General features: G+C 41.2%; 1 protein-coding gene across 2 annotated transcripts in view; it reads left to right on the top strand.

The window, feature by feature from the left end:
- opcml (opioid binding protein/cell adhesion molecule-like) overlaps positions 1-19797 on the top strand; it is a 409365-nt gene that overhangs the window by 388161 nt on the left and 1407 nt on the right. For both annotated transcript variants that reach the window (XM_079565687.1, XM_079565686.1), the window contains 3 exons: positions 15039-15176; positions 16683-16803; positions 18196-18347. In XM_079565687.1, coding sequence (XP_079421813.1) covers positions 15039-15176; positions 16683-16803; positions 18196-18347 — 411 coding nt within the window. The remainder of the gene's footprint in view (positions 1-15038; positions 15177-16682; positions 16804-18195; positions 18348-19797) is intronic.

Genomic DNA, 19797 nt, shown 5'->3' on the forward strand with positions numbered 1-19797 from the left:
TGGATATAATTAAATCACAACATCATCTGGACTTTGTTGTTTAGCATAGAGTAAGTTTTGCTTAAGTTTCTAATCAAGAAGTGACAGTTCCATAAAATAAGTTGACGCAACCCACAGTGTCATTGAGTTTCCATGGCTGTCTCTCTTCTTCTTTTTTTTTTTTTCCTCCCAACCCTCCTTTGTTTGCTTCTATAATGGGCGCTTTGTCTCCTCAACCTCGCACCGCCGCACCGTTTATTTTTAATTAATGCTGACACGGTAGCGGCTAACGTCCCAGCAATTATTAGTTCCCCAGAGCAAATAATTTCATAATAAACCACTGACCATCATCATTGGCAACAGCGGTAATTGCGATATGTAATCAACCCTGGATGAGGCGCGCCCCAAACAGGCTCTCCAAAAGACAATTAGGACTTCTCTCGAGCAAACTAATTAAGAGACTGCTGACATTTGATAAGGAATGAGCTTTGGTGAAAATAACGGCGTGACAACGGGGATGCTCAATGGCCTTCAGAACAGAAAAACGGCAGGCACATTCTCACGGCTGGATGCAGATTCTATCGCCGGGCGCCTCTTTCTTCCTCCTTTATGCACAAGAACAACAAACAGAGGGGAGCCAAACATATATTATGAGCTAGACAAAGCAAGTTGGAAGATGTGGCCTCGATATAACTTTTAACGCGCTGGATATTGTCCCTTTTTAAGGCTTAAAAAAATACATAGGCCGGTATATATACTGTATATGGACATGATTGGATGCGGTGCGAGGAGGATGTGACTGGAAAAGAGTGGAGGTAGCGCTGAGTGTTGCTGCCTCCCAGAACCTTGGCAAATTGGGTTCAAAGTTGGGCTGAAACCTCTCCAGTCTGTCACCCACCTAGGCCTTGCTTGTTGTGTTTCCAATAGTTTGATCAAAATACTGTATCTTAAAATACTTCGAGCACTTAGTCGTTGTCAAATGTTACAGAACATGGTTAGAAATGAACACACATTTGGGCATCGCTTTATATTAAGGTGTGCTGGTTTAGTATTAATAAGCATTAGTAATCTTCTCATGGTTACAGGTTAAAGGTGCATTATGCATTTTTTTAATACGGTAAAACAAACTTGATATTTGTGCGTAATTTACCTTTTTGTGACCCAATGGCTCTGTGGGTGGTTAGCATGGCGACTTTACTTTACATCACGGTGGCTTCTACAACTCTCCATGATCAATTGTTGTGTAAGTTTATGTAGGAAACTCTAAAAAACTACAGATCCTGGAGCCACTGTGATGGAAAGTAAAGGCGCCATGCTAACCACCCACATTTACTGGGTAGCTGAAAAGGGAAATACACGCAATAAAAAAAAATGTGTTCACATAAAAAGTTCCATAATGCACCATCAAGGTTGGGGTTTGGGTTGGCTTTGAATAAGCATTAGCATGGCAGTTGATAATAGTATATTATACATATAGTGTATCTCTAGAAGCATATTATAAATGGCTTACTGATATATATAAAAGTATAATAAGCAGTTTACGCTTACCACCTGAACCGAGCGAGCACCTTTTCTCCAGTTTGGCTTTACCCAAATCTAAAAGCTTCTTGAAAAAAAGTCAAAATCACAACAAAAAAATGACAAAAACGTGGTGAAAACACTACAAAAAAGCAATGAAAAGAAGTGACAAAAATGTGACAGAAGCTTGTCAAAAACGTGATGAAAACTCCACAAACAAGAGGCAGAAACGTGGCAAAAACTCAACAAAAATGTGGCTAAAAAGTGAGAAAAAAACAACAAAAAACCCAACAAGAAAGCAACACAAAGAGAGAAAAACATGACAAAAAAGCAACAAAAAGAGACAAAAACATGTCAAAAATGTGACAAAAAAGCAATGGTCACTTTTGTTGGTCTTGGCTTTCAAATGACGCATTACACTGTTGCTCTTCAGTCGATAAGCTTTTAGATTTGGGTAGAGCCAAACTGGAGACAATGCGCTCGGTTCAAGCGGGGGGTAAGAGGTTAATAATACCTTTACATATTATCATGGCCTATTAATAATACCTTCTTAACGGCACAGCTTAATATGCATCAAAATTCAAGATATTTATTTCTATTTATGAACTGGTAACTCCAAGCTACAATATTGTGTACTGACATGACCCAGGAAAACAAACATATTGTATTACACATGCACATTGCATGAAGAAGTTCTTGAGTGATCTACATGGCAAACAGGCTTGTCTCTGGTAATACCTTTATCCCCTTTTCCACAGGTAGCGTCGAGCTGCCGCTGCGATTGCGAAGCTTGTTTTTCCAATGATAACTCTGTAATTAATTGTAATCTGCAGATAAGGCTAAGCCAGTGTTGCAGAGATAATGGCCTCATTTATCTTGTTACAGGTGAGGTTAGGATGCGCCCCGTTTGTGCACGATTTGGTTACGGCACGTTCATGGGTATAAACTGTGGATTATGAGCATCTTAGTGTCATTTTCAGTGGGAGCGTGAAACAATTACAGAGACCTCAGCGAATGGGGATCGAAGAAGGAGTTTATTGCTGTGTGAACATTCTAGCGTGGCGGGTCTTAGCTCCAATTTTAGATTAGATTTCTTGAGTGTTAGTTTTGTTGGTTGATAAATACGAAATTAAAGAAGGCAATGCTTTTGGCGCTCCGTGGAAATGTAGCGTTTATCTCAGCATGAAAAATCTATTTGTATATTTTCCATGTCCAAATTCAGTCTATCTCTACCACTATGAATCCAGCTGTCAACTTGTCATTGACTGAATGTAAACTACTTATTCAGTGGCATTGTGCCCTTTTCACAGTGTACCAGTGATTTCATTCTAATTAACCCCATCTTTCTCATCTGCTTGCTTCAAGTGTGAATCACAGGTCACGCTTTGCCTCAAATGATCATACAGCACGTGCTAAATCTATCTTATGCCCACGCAGGTGAAACGCTGAACACCCCCGGCAGGTGAAAGTGCATTTGTCAAGTCTAAGTTTAGTTTCAAAGTCAGACGAAGTGCGTCTCTCCGCCCCCGCAGATGGTGAAAGGAACGGGAGTATAGTGCTGGTTAATATTTAGGCGGCGCTCCCGGGGCCCATCGGAGCTCTAAAAGGGCATATGGCACCAGTCATACAGGGATTCCAACGGCTGGCGCAAACAGAAGGCCGATCTCTGCCTCACCTTTTAAGCTGACAAAACAAGCCTGGCATAATATATCGCCATGCGCATTGTTCAAGCCGAGAGGTGACAACTTCTGCTGACTACGAGCGCGCCCAGTGGGAGGGTCGCAAGCTGGTACGGAGCGCGGCGAAGCACTTTTCCATCCACTCATTATGATGGATGTCAAAGGAATTACAGCTTTTTAAAATGCCTGTATTGCCGGTGTCATGGGGCATATGTACACTGATAGAAGTGTTCAGAGTCCAGATGGTGCTAAACCTAATGTGATCATGCGCATTTAGCTGAAATTTAGGGGGGAAAGCGCAAACACGTTTTGGCAAATCTTGATGTATTGTGTTAAATGTAGCGAAAGCCAAAAGTATGCGGGAAGTACGAAACATGCAGAGTTGGCGGGATACTTTTGACCGAGACTGTGGCTCAAAATCTGGAGGGTGATTACAGGCGCTCACTTGTGGTCACATGCAGGGCGCTGATTTCCCTATACAAGGAATATGATTGTGTGAAATGTTTTGTGCGATTTATCAATTTCTGTTGGTCTGTGTAGACTTTCCTAAGGAAATGATCGCAGCAACACAGTGTTTGAACTGTATAAAGACGAGAAGCCATGATGTTTAGGCTGCGTTATTGAGGGCAAGGCAAGCACATTTAAAACTTACATACACAATGATGCTAAACAAATACGTCATAGGAATTGTAGCTCGAAATGTGTACATATAGTTGTTGCTCTTTGAATGGTTGGAACCTTATCACAAACTTGATCGAAAATTGCATTTTGTTTATCCCGAAAAATCCCATTTGGGCAGATTACAAAGTCTGTGCAGCCATGAGCACACCGACATGTGGGAAAACTGCGGCTCAGAACTCCGATTGTATTTGTTTTCATTATTATTATTTGACCTTCATTCCGCTGGTTCCCAACATTTTTATCCCATGTATCTTTTGAAGCATTCATTTGTACCCCCTAACTCGAGGATAGATACAGGCGGCATCTCGTCATAGAAGGGGGCGAAAATAGAATGTTTAGAGAAGCACAATTTTCCACTCTTTTTTTGCCAATGGTGGAATATGAACTTATCGGGCCTATAAATATATTTTCTCACAGCAGATTGTTCAGTAGAAGTGAAAAAAAAAAACAGGGTTAGGGTAAGGGGATCGAGCATTCACCCAGACCATGGTATAGATTATTCAGTATTAAGTTTGAATATTGAGTGTTATGTTAAAATATGCGTTCAAAATGTATAACGCAAATACTCTCAAATACAAACCTTTTACTGAAAAACTTTTTTTTGAAAGTAACATTGAAATTCGACTCTTTCACCATTTTTAATCTGAGGTTCAAATCATTGAAAAAGTATTTTAGGTGTAACTACTGCATTAATGTCCTGGTTAGAGGATAATCACTATCACAAAGAAATGAAAAAAACAAACAAAAAAAACACTGGGTATTTATAGGCAGGTAGTACAATAGCAAAGGCAAACACATGCAGCATGCTGCATCATAGTACAGCTGGTTTTAGATGATTTCATAAAAAAAGGGATGTTTTCTTCGACAATGTTTGCTGTAATCACGTCCATCAGTGCACATAAGTAAACCGCTTTTCCACATCAATAGAACGCAGCTGTCAGCACAAGAAAAGGCCTGTTTATATCCACAAAGATAAAGATTTCAATTTATTCCGACACTGACTTGAAAACTATTTTCTAAGATTTCTTTTTTGCAACCAGGCAAAGGTCCTGTACTCCTCTAAATGCGTGGTTCTTAGTACACACAAGCTTGAAAGCCTTCTAGTCAATGTTACGTTTTCAGAAGTGCATGATGGAAGTAACTGGAAAAAAAAAAGGGATAACGTGCGTAACTTGAGTCAGCAGACAGGAGTAAAGAAAATCAATAGCTGTTAATAATGCATAGTGTTTTGAAGAAGACCTTTCTGCTTGGTTAGCTTGTGAGATACAGTATTCACCATTAAGTCCAAATGGAGCAAGGTCATTACATACAGTTTGATGTTGTTGCTGGAACACATGCTGCCTTCAGTGACCCTGGTATATGTTATTTCTGACTTGGTTGCATATTGTTTTCTCTAATCATTAAAGGTTGTGATTGTGAAATGTTTGCATGGTGATTTGGCAGGTTTTTGTGCCATATCTGTAAGTGGAATTTATGGGTGGTGCAGGAGTGTGCACTCTTCCCTTACAGCAAGAAGATCACACATTTGATTCCCAGGTTAAGGCCTTCTCTGTGGAGTTTGCCTGTTCTCTCTGTGTCTGTGCAGGTTTCCCTGAACCTGGGCCCAGGATTATTCTGCACACAAAAAAAAAACTTTATTTTACACTACATTATACCTGCCAAATTTAGCACAATGTAATATGCCAAGAAACAATTTGTAATAACTTGTACTTATGGGCTACATACACTATGGAATAATATGTATTTGTAATTTGGAGGTACATAATGTGATAAGACAACCTAACTTTAAGCCCTAACCCTAAGAGTCTTATGTCTACATTACATCATGTACCTACAAAGTACTAATACACAAAAAATATGCACTCATGTAAGTGTAAGTACTTTTTGCTGCAATACCAAGTATCAATACTTTATCAAGTATCGCATTACTTTCAATACTTGTGTTTGGAGGCATTTTTATCCATTTTTATCCTTTGTTTTCCAGAAACACTAACATTTTCATTACATTACGTTACATTTTGTGTTAAAGCACTTTTCAATCTTACACTTACTAAATATCAAATGGCCTTTGGTTTATTAACTTTGGTCATGTGACTTTTATTACCTACTGTATCGCAATGCGTATCGGATCGGCCCTTGAGTATCGTGATACGTATTGCATCGTGACAAAAGTGGATCATCCCAGCCTTACTGTATATGCAAATATACAACATTCTATCACATGTAAAAGCTTAAGTTCTATTCGTTGTAAAACAAAAGTTATTGTAATTCAGCTGAACGGTTGGTGTGAAAATAATTTTGTTCGCGGCTCATCTCTCGAAAGCCTGCTCTTCCAGTCAGAGTCTGCAATATTGGATCTGTGCCTGTAGCCTGAGAGAAAGGCAGTGAGCCGCAAGTGATAGCAGTGCTTGGATGTCATCAAAAACAGATAAAGACAATGGCTGCTGCTACTAAACTCTGGTGCGCCTTTGGACAGCACACTGATGCGGAGGACAGAGAGACACAGTTGTGGCCGGCTGGAGAGAGAAAGAGTGCTCCAGGGAGACCCCCGGGGGAGGCCACGCTCCACAGGCTCAACATCAAACGGACCATGGACCACTGGAGTACTGCAGCGGGGCTCTGAATGACCACAGGCTCTCACTGGGCAGACAGCATGAAGGACTGCTGTCAGTTCAGACTTACTGCAGCACGTCAGACCTCTGTGAACGTGTCCAGTGACTGACGTCCTGTCCGCTCAACCCTATGAATCTATTCAGACTGACAGATTAAAGGCAACTTTGGCATGACAGGAAAAAAACAAAACAAGAAAATAGCTGTGCCCATAGAATGCTGAATGCCAACAGACATAATGCAAAAAAATATGGCAATGCTTTATATGAAGGGGTGCTCGATAAGTTTTAATAAGGTATTAATAAGCATTAGTAATAGGCCATTATAAATATGCTTGTAAATATATTTTTACGCTGCTCATCATTCTAATAGGTCATCAATATAATGCTTATTCACGGCCTACCCCAACCCAATCCTACCTTAACTCTAACTTGTAACCCTAAACTGATTACTATTGCTTATTGATACTGTTGAGGTCTCAGGAAAGGCCATACCGAGCGTCCTGACTGTGCCAGGTCCAGACACACAGAGGACGCCTCGGTCAAAGCCACACTGAGAGCCACACAAGCTTCAGCCCAGAGAATCGAAAGCACAAGACCTGACCGTGCGGGGTCAAGGCTTACCGGGGGAAGCTGGGTTTAGACTCAAAACATGAACAGTCGGATGTAACATCACCAAAAGGTTGGCTGGGACTGGAATACCAACAGGTTCACCGGGCATTTAAGCGTCTCCCAGAGAGTACAGAGGACACGCTAAAAGTTTGCGATAAATGTTCACAATTAGTCTGGCGGAAACACTCATCGAATGAAGACAGCGACATGTCGAATCTTAGCATAAAAAATGAATACAGAAAAAAGCCTCAGAACTACAACTACCAACAACAACAACAACAAAATAGAAGCTCTAACTCACTACTACAAATACCTTAAAATCTGCATTAAAAAAAACATCCATCCATCCATTTTGTTCCGCTCTATCCGGGGCTGGGTCGCGGCGCCAGCAGTCTCAGCAGAGATGCCCAGACTTCCCAATCCACGCACACCTCCTCCAGCTGTATTGTGGGGGGACCCCGAGGCAACACCAGGCCAGCCCAAGACATAGTCCCACCAGCGTGTAATGGGTCTTCCACGAGGCCTTGTCCCAATAGGACATGCCCGGAACACCTCCCGAGGGAAACGACCAGAGGCATCCAGAACAGATGTCCTAGTCACCTCAGCTGGCTCCTTTCGACGTGAAGGAGCAGCAACTCTACTCCGAGCTCCTCTCGGGTAACTGAGCTCCTCATCCGTTCTCGAAGGGTGCGCACAGCCCCCCGGCGAAGGAAGCTCATTTCGGCCGCTTGTATCCGCGATCTTGTCCTTTCGGTCATTACCCAAATCTCATGACCATAGGTAAGGGCAGGAACATAGATCGATCGGTAAATCAAGAGCTTTGCCATGACTCAGCTCCCTCTTCACCACAACAGTCCGATACAGCGACCGCATAACTGCTGACGCCACACCGATCCGTCTGTCGATCTCACGCTCCATCCATCCCTCACTCGTGAACGAGACCACGAGACACTTGAACTCCTCCACTTGGGCAAGGACTCCCCACCGACCTGAAAAGGGGAAGCCACTTTTTTCCGGTGGAGTTTCGCATTACATGTTTATATATTCCAAGAACATAAATATCATTACATTATTCCTGCTTACAGATTACATTTTGTCTATTCATTGGTCCAGGTTTGCCGCAGATAGGCTGTCTTAACTTATTTAATAAAAAAATAATGCTTACAGGGCACATGCAGGAACACTTCTAACAGCAGCGGACAAAAGTTATTATGCTCTGCACTGATGACCTTTGACACACAGTCCTCCTTTGTTAGTCTCTCTAGAGCCGGTGATTTGACACTTTATAGTGCCGATTCTCAACAATATAAAGCAATACCAAAACCATATATGAATAGTTAACTCCAATCCAAGTAGTTTGAAAGAAAAATGATTACTGTCCATGAATGAGCACATTCATGGACACAACACAGACACTTTTTCCAAAACTTTATAAACCAAAAAGTTTTAAAAGCATTTTTGCCATTATTTCAAGTATTTGATATTTCCTTTCATGGAAAATATCAGCCTGTTGTGGTTTTGAACTTTTATATTTTCAACAAGTCAATGAGCTATTCAATGGGAGTTTTACTTCCAGCGCTGTCAAGAAGTGGGACTCTTGAGCTCCATTGATACGGTGCATGGTACACATACATTTTTGCACATTTACAAAGACTTTGCCTGAGCTACCTAAAATGAACTCAAAAGTCAGAGTTTATCGGCCTTCACCCAAAACAATCTCGTGCAGAGTTGTTGTTGAAGTTTCCCCGGCGCGTTTAGCCTTCCTGCACACGTCTTTGTTTATCTGTGAAATAGTTGGACATTAATTAAGCATGCGGGAGTGACACTTTGGAATTATCGGCCTGTTCCTGTGTTGGGCGAAGCTGCTCGTCCATATTGATGCTGACAATTACATGCTGTGATTAATGGAGAGAAAGGCGGGAGTGTTTTCCTCACCTCCACTGAGAGCCTTCATCTCTCTCTGTGATGATTAGGCGGACAGAGAGCTTTACAGGCACTGAAATGATACTGCTGCAGCAAGCTAAGCTGTAATTGGTGCAGTATTTAACGTATATACAATGCATTGCTCCCAAGGCCCTTATCCTTATATTTATTCTGAAAAACAGACACAACAGCTAATTCGCATGTTATTATGTTGGCTGTTTGAACACGGTTATACACGGTCACACCAGTGCTCCTGCTCATCACTAAGGCATTGGCCATAGTTCTACACATTTGGGGTACTTTAACAGGTGATTCGGTCACTGTTGTCTGCAGTCCTATTTCTCAACGTTTGTGAAGTTCAGTTCAGTTTTCTGCCTGTCTTGTGCAGTTTTGCACAAATGTAACTCGGCCAACACAAGAAACAGCTTAGAAGCAGAGCAGTACATTTGATTTATTGGTTCATTTGGTCTGGACAGTGCATGTCAATGAACACACATTGGTCTTATGCATGTAAACACGCCACACCAGATTGTAGCCATGGCCCAATTTGCATCCGTTGTCCCACTCTCAAAAACACACTCTCATTCATCCTGACCTATTGTACATGCTTTAAGAGGTAGGGGAAACCAGAGTACCCGGAGGAAAGCTGCTTAGGCACGGGGAGAACATGCAAACTCCACACAGAAAAAAGGCCCCGTCCGGGTGGGAATCGAACCCAGGACCTTCTAGCTGTGAAGCACGAGCGCGAACCACAAAACAAAACAAAAAGACTCTTTTCCTTAATTGCGGCACAAAGTTTTATTTACATGACTCACATTTCCAAAGATTATAATGAATCCCGCTGTAAGAATTAGCATTTTTTAAGCAAAATTGAGCTGAGTTCTCTTGTTGGCTTAAAGAATGGTTTCAATTCCCTGTACATACTGTAACTAACTGTTTTTATTTTTTTATTTTATTCCCTTCGGCGTCCCTGTCAGTGCACCCTAAGCACTTTCAGGCCAACATTTAAAAGCCCATAGGGACAAGTGCTGCAAATTAGCTTCTGCTGTAAACACTCTAATGCATACAACCGACTTCTGTTAGTTTGTCTCTGTTCCTATCAAATGAGCCAAAAAATAATAATAAGATAAATAAGTATAAAAAGCTTTTTTTTTTTTGCCTGATGAAATTCACTACATTTCTAGAGCGGGGCATACTTTTTGTCATTAAAGAGCCATAAATCGCATCCCTATCTAAGGACAGAGGATGCTGTGGCGCCAAATTTGACCGATAACTGACTTCTCTTTTATAATGGCAATATGATACTCTCAATATCGCCCAAGTCAGTCCCTAGTCACTCCTGGCTAGACCTTCATTTTTGTATTTTTGTGGCACTTTTGGTTAAACGATTTTTTTGTGCATCTTTCTTAAGCATTTAGTTTCCTTTTTAGCCTCTACCGCTTAATCCACAAGTGTCTACCTTCATCCAACTAAAACAGCAGACACAAACAAGCTTGAAAAAGTGCCACTGGAATCTCACGCACAAGTTAGATGTAATTAAATTCTGCCACTTTATTCCTGTCTCTGCCCAGTAAGCGCGTAATGAATGGGCCGTCACTGTGCACACGTCCTAATATGTCGGCTCGGGTGGTTATTCGCTGGCGGGTCAAATGGCACCGGACACCTCACATCTCGAGCCAAAGTCTGCCTCACGCTCTGTCTTACCTGGCAGCCTTTGCCAGCCCAGCCATATTGACGTATTGAGAGCAAACAGTTACTTGGAATTACAATATAGTGTCCAAGTGTCCATTAGAGTCTCCTCCGCAGACACATCCATTGCACTTCATCCCAGGGCGGCAATGTATCTTCCAGCCCATCAGCCGGCTAATGCGTCCTGGCAAAGGGCTGAACTGTTCTTCATTTGGAATTATTGTAGACTTCAGTCAAACCTCTGATATGTTTGGACTGGGAGGTGATGCGAAAGTGCAAAATAAGTTTAATAGTTTTGGACATTTACATATTGTACTTTTGCATTCCTCGCCCACAGTTAGAATGTGTGATTCCGAGACAATGTTTTTCATGTTCTGGAATTTTTTTGAATGGTACTTTTTACACAACCTTTTTGTGTGCTAATGCCCCCCCTTAAACCAGTTTAAATAAAGGTAACCATTAATAAACAAGTTTAAAGTTTCCTTTCCACACAGACGGTCTTGCAACTTGGACTTACATTGACCTACATTTTTTTTGCAGTTTCAGCAGTTTTAATGAGAGGTCGACTCCGGGACAGTCGTAAGAGTCGTTATTGCCAATGACCTCTTCTGCTGCTACATGCTAAAGCTCTGCTAGCATCTTTATTCAGGGTGACCACGGGGTCAAACTCTCTTCCTGATTAAATCCATTACTCTCCTGACCTGTGGACAGCCTCTTGTCAGGGCACCAAGTATCTGCGCTTAAGTAACCTCTTGTAATTTTTGGCTTGCTTTTCCCCCGATACTCCGGCTGTAATTGGAACGCACTAATCTTCATGCCTGTAAGCCTCGCGGAGTGCTATGTGTCTGCTGATGCTCCTTAGGCTAATGGCTAATTCCGGCTGAGGTGCCTGGTCAGAGTGCTTTTAAATGCTCATTTGCGCCGTCTGCCTGCGGGCGCATTACTGGCTCCCTTATTAGTCATCCGCTCATGCCGCACAAACTGAGTGATGGTCAGCAGGGCAGGCCACAGATGCTGCCTGTTGATGATGGTGATTAAATAGGCATTCAGCCATGGCAAATACGCTCATCAAGCCAATTCAGACGAACATTACTGTATGCTAATATTACTTTTATTTAGTTAGATATAAGCATGATGGACAGAGCAATGTTTGTGATACTGCCATAGCTAACATTCAGGCAACAGGACGATTGCTTGGTTTTAAAGTGGGGGTATTAAACTTTTCACTGATATTTTGGTGTGTAATGAAAATATCTGTGTAGGCTCCAATGGGCGAGGAACATCCTTCTTTCTGAATGGTCCTTATGGCGGGGAGCTGACATTGCTGTAATACCACCCCCTGGTGGCCAGGGGCAACTCCAAGAGACACTTGGGAGTATTGATTCTAATGGGACGTCAAACGTCCCAAGAACGGCTTAAAAGCCTGGCTCCAAAGTTGGGGCTGAATGGGACCCGCTCATCTTTATTATACAGTATTATATCTATGGTAGGCTCGCAGTCGTACAGGAGTAGTCCATTTCAGATGAAAGTTCCTGAGTCATCTTCTGTGCTCTGTAGTTGAAGTGTAGGCTGTTTCACCTCTCATCCACCTCCCAGTGATGTTTATCTTGTCAGCATGTGAGCTGGAAACCTCAGTGTTGCTGACAAAGCCTTTTGGATGAGACGCAAAACATCTTACACTTCAACCACAGAGTAGATGACTCAAGAACCTTCATCTAAGCTCAATTGGGGATCAATAAAGTAATTCTGATTTGATCCTATTTTCAAACACATCTTGCTCATCACGAGATTGACTGAAAACGGCTCATTAGCTTGCTAGCTTATTAGCCTAGCTCCCCTAAATGGCTCTTACAACCCTGCTTGCATCATGCCCCATCAAAACAAATTTCTACTGGGGAAAGAAGCTGTTTAGTTTAGTCAAATCAATTGCCTCCATATTTACCCGACATGCTTTGCAGAGGAGACACACTCTGAACAATGAAATTATCGTGTAAAGGTGAATAATCTTTGAGACTTTCAGCAGCACCACCTCCTTACTTGAGAAGGCGAGCGTTCTGAGATGAACAACACAGACTGAATATTCAGTTTGCCTGTGAGATATGGGCCCTTAAAAGATTGATTGATATCGTAACTCTTAACAGATTCTGCTTGTCTCTAACGTTGTTCTAATCCATGTTGCTAATCCTAAAGCTGCTGTTGCTTGTATTGACACAAGTGTTAGATTGCTAGTTGTTGAGTGTGTGGTTGGTCAATAGAGCTGTCAGTCCTCCTGTCTCTTAAGAACACTCTCATATCACCAATTTAGACCTTGGCATAAATTCCATCCTAAGGGGAAAACAACAAGAGGCCTTTATAATGTGGAAACATTTGTCACATCAGATTATTTTTCGCAAACGATATTTAAAAACATAAACATCACAGCGCTAGCATAGAGTCTGTAGATTTTCCCACATTTTGGTGTTTCCATTGCTAGGTATTACTAAAAGCAAAACAATCAATCCCTATGAGAGTGTGTTTGGTTTTTGTAAATGAACGCAGGCAGCAACAATAAGATGATTAAACTTTTGCTAATACCACCGCTCATCGAGAATTAGCAAACAAAGCCTCCAATGAATCATTATTTGAGAATGGCGGGATAATATCAGGCAATAATGAGCCTTTGAAAAACACCTGTATTACAAAAAAAAGAAGAACATTCTGAAAAAGACTGTCATCTAATTGAATGCTTTTGGAGCTCTGTAGATTAAAAGAAACAGTATAACAACATACATAAAAAACCTAAACCTTTAAATCACTTTAAGCTTTTCGCATGTGACACGGTTCAATTCCATTCAGTTCAGGGCCCTGTACGTGATTTCCCATTACATGTCCAAGACGTGCTAGCTCAGAATTAATAGTCTGCTAAAATAAAGCCAGAAGAGTATTCAGGCTGCAAGGTGAATACTGAACAGATGCTACTTTTTGATGCAACCCAACTATTGCTCACGTGTTTAGTAAATCCCGAGCTTGCGGTCCGTGTTTTGGGATTTGTAGAACATAATAATGCTATGCTAATGTGCAGATATCGTTGGATTGACATTTTCACTGATTTGGATTAGCGCCGGTATCCATTCTGCCCACACAGCAGTGGCTGAGGTCGCTCTTGTCAGCGGAACATGCTTTTAACATTTCCAATGTCAGGGGTAATTTGTGCCATGACACAAGTGGGCTTGTTCAGAGGCAATTAGTTTATTTTCTTTCTTTAATGAGAGCATGCCCCGAGCTGTCTGCCTTCAAGGGACACGGCAACATGGCTTTCTCTGGGGCTGTTCTTTATTCGAGTCTTGAAAATAAGTGATGGGAAGTCATGAGAAGTACTTTATACATTTTCCAGTCCAAACTATCATAGCTAGCTTAGATTTATTCCAATATCTTGTGTACACTTATATCAGAGAGGAGGACACAGAGTAGTTCGTAAAAGAAAGAAAGAAAAAGAAATTCACTGTACATTGAAGCTTTTTAAACCTAAATCTAAAAAATCGTCTTTTTGGTGATATTTTGCATTTTATAATGTGTATAGATAAGATTTGTATGGACAGCTCTCCTAGCTGCTTGTTTCTTGCTTGAAGTGCCTTTTGCTGGCAACAGGGTGGGATTTAATTTTGCAATGATAAAAGCCTAACTAACATAATACGCATATAAACTGCTCAGAACAGGTGCAGTAATGGATCATGAGCTTTGAAAATACACAGAACACTTCCCGTTTCTATCGGTTTTGCAACAAAGAAGAATATAAATGGAACGGTTCTATTCTAGTTTGACCTAGAAAAACATTTTAACATGCTTAAACTCTCTTGGACACAGTGTTATAACAAAACAGGTGAAGGTATTCTGCTTTACTGAATATTACAAGCATGTACTGGATCACTTTGTATTGGATCATTGTTCTAAGTTGGTTTATGTCCTGCTGAACACCAGTACTTTGAATCCAAAATGGCAGTGTCCCTTTTACAATTTCTGTGGAAAACCTCTCTTGTTTTGGGGTCATAAGTATTGTGCAGAAACCACATTATGCTCTATTGGTTTGGCCGCCGCCGCAGCATGACACAGATCCCAAAGGGACCTGTACCCAGCTTGACTCGCACATAACTTTATCCTCACTTTTTTTTTCTACATATCAGTGGTTCCCCTCAAAGTGGTGCACAAGCAATGACTCTTCTCATGTCTCGAACATTAAGTTCTCTTGAAAAAGCCTTTTTTTTTTTCTTGTGATGGCACTTTGTTGTTTCAGAACCATTGAATTGTGGTATAAATGCTATATCAAGCGAACTGACTCACACCGGTCCCTGGTCTGTGCTTTTTTCTGCAGGTACCCATAAATTCTTAACAGAGGGGGAGCATCTGGAGGTCACTGGCATCACCAAAGAACAATCGGGATCATACGAGTGCATCGCGTCCAATGACATCTCCAACCCCGACATCCGGACAGTGCAAGTCACAGTCAACTGTAAGTAGTCGCTGCTGCATCCCTCCTTTATGCCGATGTAGGTCAGTTTCTGTCAATCTGCAAGGGCTACTTTGAATTATTACTGATTAATAAGGTGAAACTGAATGCTAGTATTTGAAGAATATTTTTCTTTACAGACTGTTTTTATTCATTTTAAACATTAAACAACCGAGCACATTTCCTCCAGTTTGGCTTTACCCAAATCTAAAAGTTCCTGGGGAAAAAAGCATCAAAATAGGGACCAAAAGAGAAAAGAAAACCAAGATGAAAACGCAACAAAAAAGCAATGAAAAAGTGAAAAAAGCCAAAAAGGGATCATGTGATGAACAGATTGAGTGCCGCGCTGTTTTGGGATTTAGCTGTAGAGTGCCAACAATCCGGACCATTTTTCATGATATTTGTAGCACCACAGCATATTCTATGTTATAGCTATCGACACATGTTATGGCTCTTTTGAAAGGTGAGACTCTGAGCTCTCCGTAGGTGAAAACAGTTTAATTCTACCTGCCTCAGTTCCTGAGAAATCTAAGCTAAACAGAGGCTAGTTTTGATCAAAATCACTATTTTTTTTTCTAGATTCTGAGATAACGGGGGCTTTATGCAACTCTCTCCTTTCTGATTAAATCCTCTCTTCCTCTTTCCTCTCTGGACGGACACTAACAATTTTCGATTTTATGGCGTGTGCATTTAAACAGCCTGGTTCTTGGATTGAAGACTTTAACAGGATGTTTCTCAGTCGTCCTTGGACCAATTTTAACCATTTAAAAACTCAGAGAAATGTTAATATCTCAACTGTTTCGATCTTTGCTTTGTCAAACGCACTCCAGAGAGTGAGAGAGAAGTGTTGGGTTTACAGCTGTTCGCTGCGCAACAAGTTTTTGATCATCATGTATTTCACTTCTGTTCATCACAGAGCTAAATCACACATAAGGTGTATTAGAGTGTCTAGTTTTTCCGGCTTTGCCACTCAATGTGTTAAAAAAAAGGCACAACATAAGCGACCAAAAGAAGAAAAAAAATTGTTGGCCTTAGCTTTCAAATAAGGCATTACTCTGGCTTGTAGGCTGTATGAAGCTTTTAGATTCGGGTAAAGCCGAACTGGAGATAATACACTCAGTTAAGGAGAAGAGGTTAAACAATATTCAATAAAGAAAAAGCATTATTCTGTTTGTCACGTATGCAGGTGACTTTGTGCAGTTATTCATAAAGCTTTGAGATAATTAAATATGCAGTAAGCAGTGACTCAGGACTTCAGAGTTACTTGAAACATTCATTTTACCTGTTCTTTTCTGGGCTGATCCACAAATCTAGTTCACAAAAATTACGAATTATAATAAATGCAATAGTCTGAGTTTGTGTCGCCTCCAGGCATCGATGTGATCGGTCAGTCATCACTGGAGCATTAAGCAGCCAGCTGCCAGAAATCCGAAAGACAAACAATTCCCCTGAAGCAGTCCGACTGAATAGATGTTTACGTTTTGTTTATGTCTCTCTCCAATCTCCCAGACCCCCCATACATTTCCAAGGCCAGAGGTACGGGATCAGCGGTGGGACAAAAGGGTGTGCTGCAGTGCGAGGCCTCAGCGGTTCCCAGAGCAGATTTTGAGTGGTACAAAGAGGACCGCAGGTGAGCCGCCCGGAGGATCACACCCCATTGTGCTTGTTTGAAGTCGGTGTTATTCTCACACCAAGAGCCCCACTGCGCTGCGGGCTGTGGGCTAGTGGAAGCTCAGAGGAGAAGAGAAATGGGTGAACTACAGACTTTATGTGTTTTTACAAGAATGTGTGATTCTGACCGAAGAGTACAGTACATTGCGAACTTTATCTTCAATAAAGGAAAGAGTGTGCAGGGATCTACAACAAGTTGTTCCGCTGCTACTATTTCACCAGCCCATTCCCAGCAGATGTATTTTTGTTTTGCTCAATACAATGGGTAAATGTAGGAAATTATTAAAGGGGTTAGATGCAAGTTAGCCATTTTATACTCACTACTGCGACCTCAGGTCATACATGTAACTGCAGCTTCTATATTAAGCTCGTGCATGACGGCACTTCGGACCCGAATTAACACCTTTTTGAGTGACAGTGCAGGATTTTAGCAGCAGCTGTGGCTCATTCTACACCTTAGGACATTGTTGGAACATGTAGGGGGAGGAAAATACATAATTTTAACATTTTTAAACTCTGTATAGTCCCTTTATGAGAAAAGTAAAAACACATGTTTTATAATTTGGGTTGAAATATCACCTAGGACAATAACTGTACCCCACTTACTGCCCATAGAGTAGATGTTCAACATGTAAACTAATACTAATACTAATAATAAGAATCACATGCTTTTCAGATTAGGCTTGATTACAAAAAAAAAAAAAACTAAAGGGTTTGCAAGTTTTATAAGACCCCATAGACGTTGAATATTTCGTTTTTAATTCCATCCAATTTGCTAATTGCGCCCATTAAAATGATATTTTTTGATTCAATTAGGACTTATTCTCCAGGCCGAGTGTTAGGAGCGTCCCCCGTGTTGCTAAATCTCATCTGCACACAGCCTCGGGAGCACAGCTAAATGGTCCCTGACGGTGACAGCGGCATCAGCCACCAACAGACACAAAGGCAGGCCCCAGAACAGCGAGATGGAGCCGGAGAGATAATACAAGTGACGAGCATCCACGAGCGAAATAAGCCCATGTCGCACAGTCGGGGGAAAACTAAAGCACTGATTGAGAGCAGAGCGAGGGGGATCCAGGGGAGCTCAGGGCACAGGCGGCACACAAGTGATGACTGTCTTTCCAGAAAGTGCGAATGGCTTACCTAATGCCGAGAAAATTAAATTGGATTAAGTCTCTCTTGTGATTGCAATAAAAATATCTGAGAGCCATTGCATGCACTGCAGTTGTGATGTATGTTTAATTACTAAAATGCAGTCCGTCAATATGTATTGTGTTTTGGGATAAAGTCTATGGAAAATATCAGCCTTTGCAAGTGAAGTTAAAATACTGAACTTTGTTTCTTTCTGCAGACTTTTCAACGGACTGAACGGAGTGCGGATTGAGAACCAAGGGAGACAGTCCCTGCTGGTGTTCTTCAATGTGTCAGAGGAAGACTATGGCAACTACACATGCGTGGCTATGAACAACATGGGCATCACCAACGCGAGCATAATCCTCTACGGTGAGACCAGCTGCATTAGCCATTTGTTTTTCTGCGTATCAACAGTTCAGTTCAGTGTATTAGCCATTAGCGGTAACCACACTGGGGAAAAATTCACTGTTCAAAGTTCACTGTCAACATTTAAAGAGGCATTATATGACATAGAAACAAACAAATGCCACATACAAAACGTAAAATACTGTACAATAAAAAGTCCATACAAAAAACAAGATCCCTTTTCAGAGCATGTCAGCAAAAGATAAAATAAATGCTGTTTTTTGGTTCAGCTCGCAGTTGCCATGGTAATTGTACTTTCCATAGCACCGTGGCTATTATGTTAAATGCTAACAGTGTAGGGGATAACTCAAAGGCAGAGATGGCCAGAGCTGCAGGTTGAGAATAGCACAGGTTCAGCTGGGCCAAAGGAGGCTGCACTACACCCGCCTTCATGTTAATCACTGAAGTGTAGGGCATTACAGCAGAGCTAACCAAGCTAATGGTATACCAATGTAATTTCAAGTCCACCTCCGCATAAAGATGTCAGCTGTGTATTCATTCAGGTTTTTTTTCCCATTGTAGAGGAGCTGTTTTAAGGCTCATTTATGCTCCCCATTCAAAACACAAACACATGTAGCTTTGTGTCCATCTTCAGCGTGAATCTGTCCGTCCACTCCGTCAAACGCTCTGTTTATCCACAGTCATAATGTCATAGCAGAACAAGAGGCTAACAACCTCTGGTAGTAGTTTTCTACTACTTCTACTATTAACTGGCATAGTAGTAGAAGTAGTAGTCACATGCTTGACATTAGAAACATTTGGAAGCATAAATACAGCAACAGTAACTACAATTGTAACACACGGATATGTTTACGTACAACATGGGAGCATAAATGAGCCTTTATACTCTTCGATTTAGCTATTTGGTCACTATCACTATTTAAAGAAAGTGGTCTAGACTATATTAGATTCATTGTTATTCATAGTCTGACACTGTACAAGAAGACTGCATGTTTTTAAAAATGCATGTCACCTATTTGTGCATGTGTTTTAAACAGCATTACCCCCCAAAAAGCCCTTTATCAGCACAACTGAAGTTGGACCAACCTCTGCTGGCAGCAATGTGAATCACACATGTTTCATACAGTTTTTTTTTCTTTTTTAGCTAACAGCATGCTAAGGAATCACTGCTGCCATGATTAATGTAGTTTAAAGATGCATTACACCATATTATTATAGCTTAAGCAATAAGCAGCTGCAGTAGGAAATACAATCAGGAATGTCACTTCGTTATAAAAGGCAACCAAAGTCAACAAGATTACAGGAACGTGTGTGAAAGTGACAAAACAGTACTCCAAAGGGATCATTCATCAAGACAGGTGCTAAAGAGTGAGTGTAAACAGAAAAATAATAGATGCACCTAATTTACCATTTGAAATAGTGTGCATTACAATATTATGGCCCCAAATCTGAT

The sequence above is a fragment of the Gobius niger genome (genome assembly GCF_951799975.1).
Source record: "Gobius niger genome assembly, chromosome: 11".
NCBI lineage: Eukaryota > Metazoa > Chordata > Actinopteri > Gobiiformes > Gobiidae > Gobius > Gobius niger.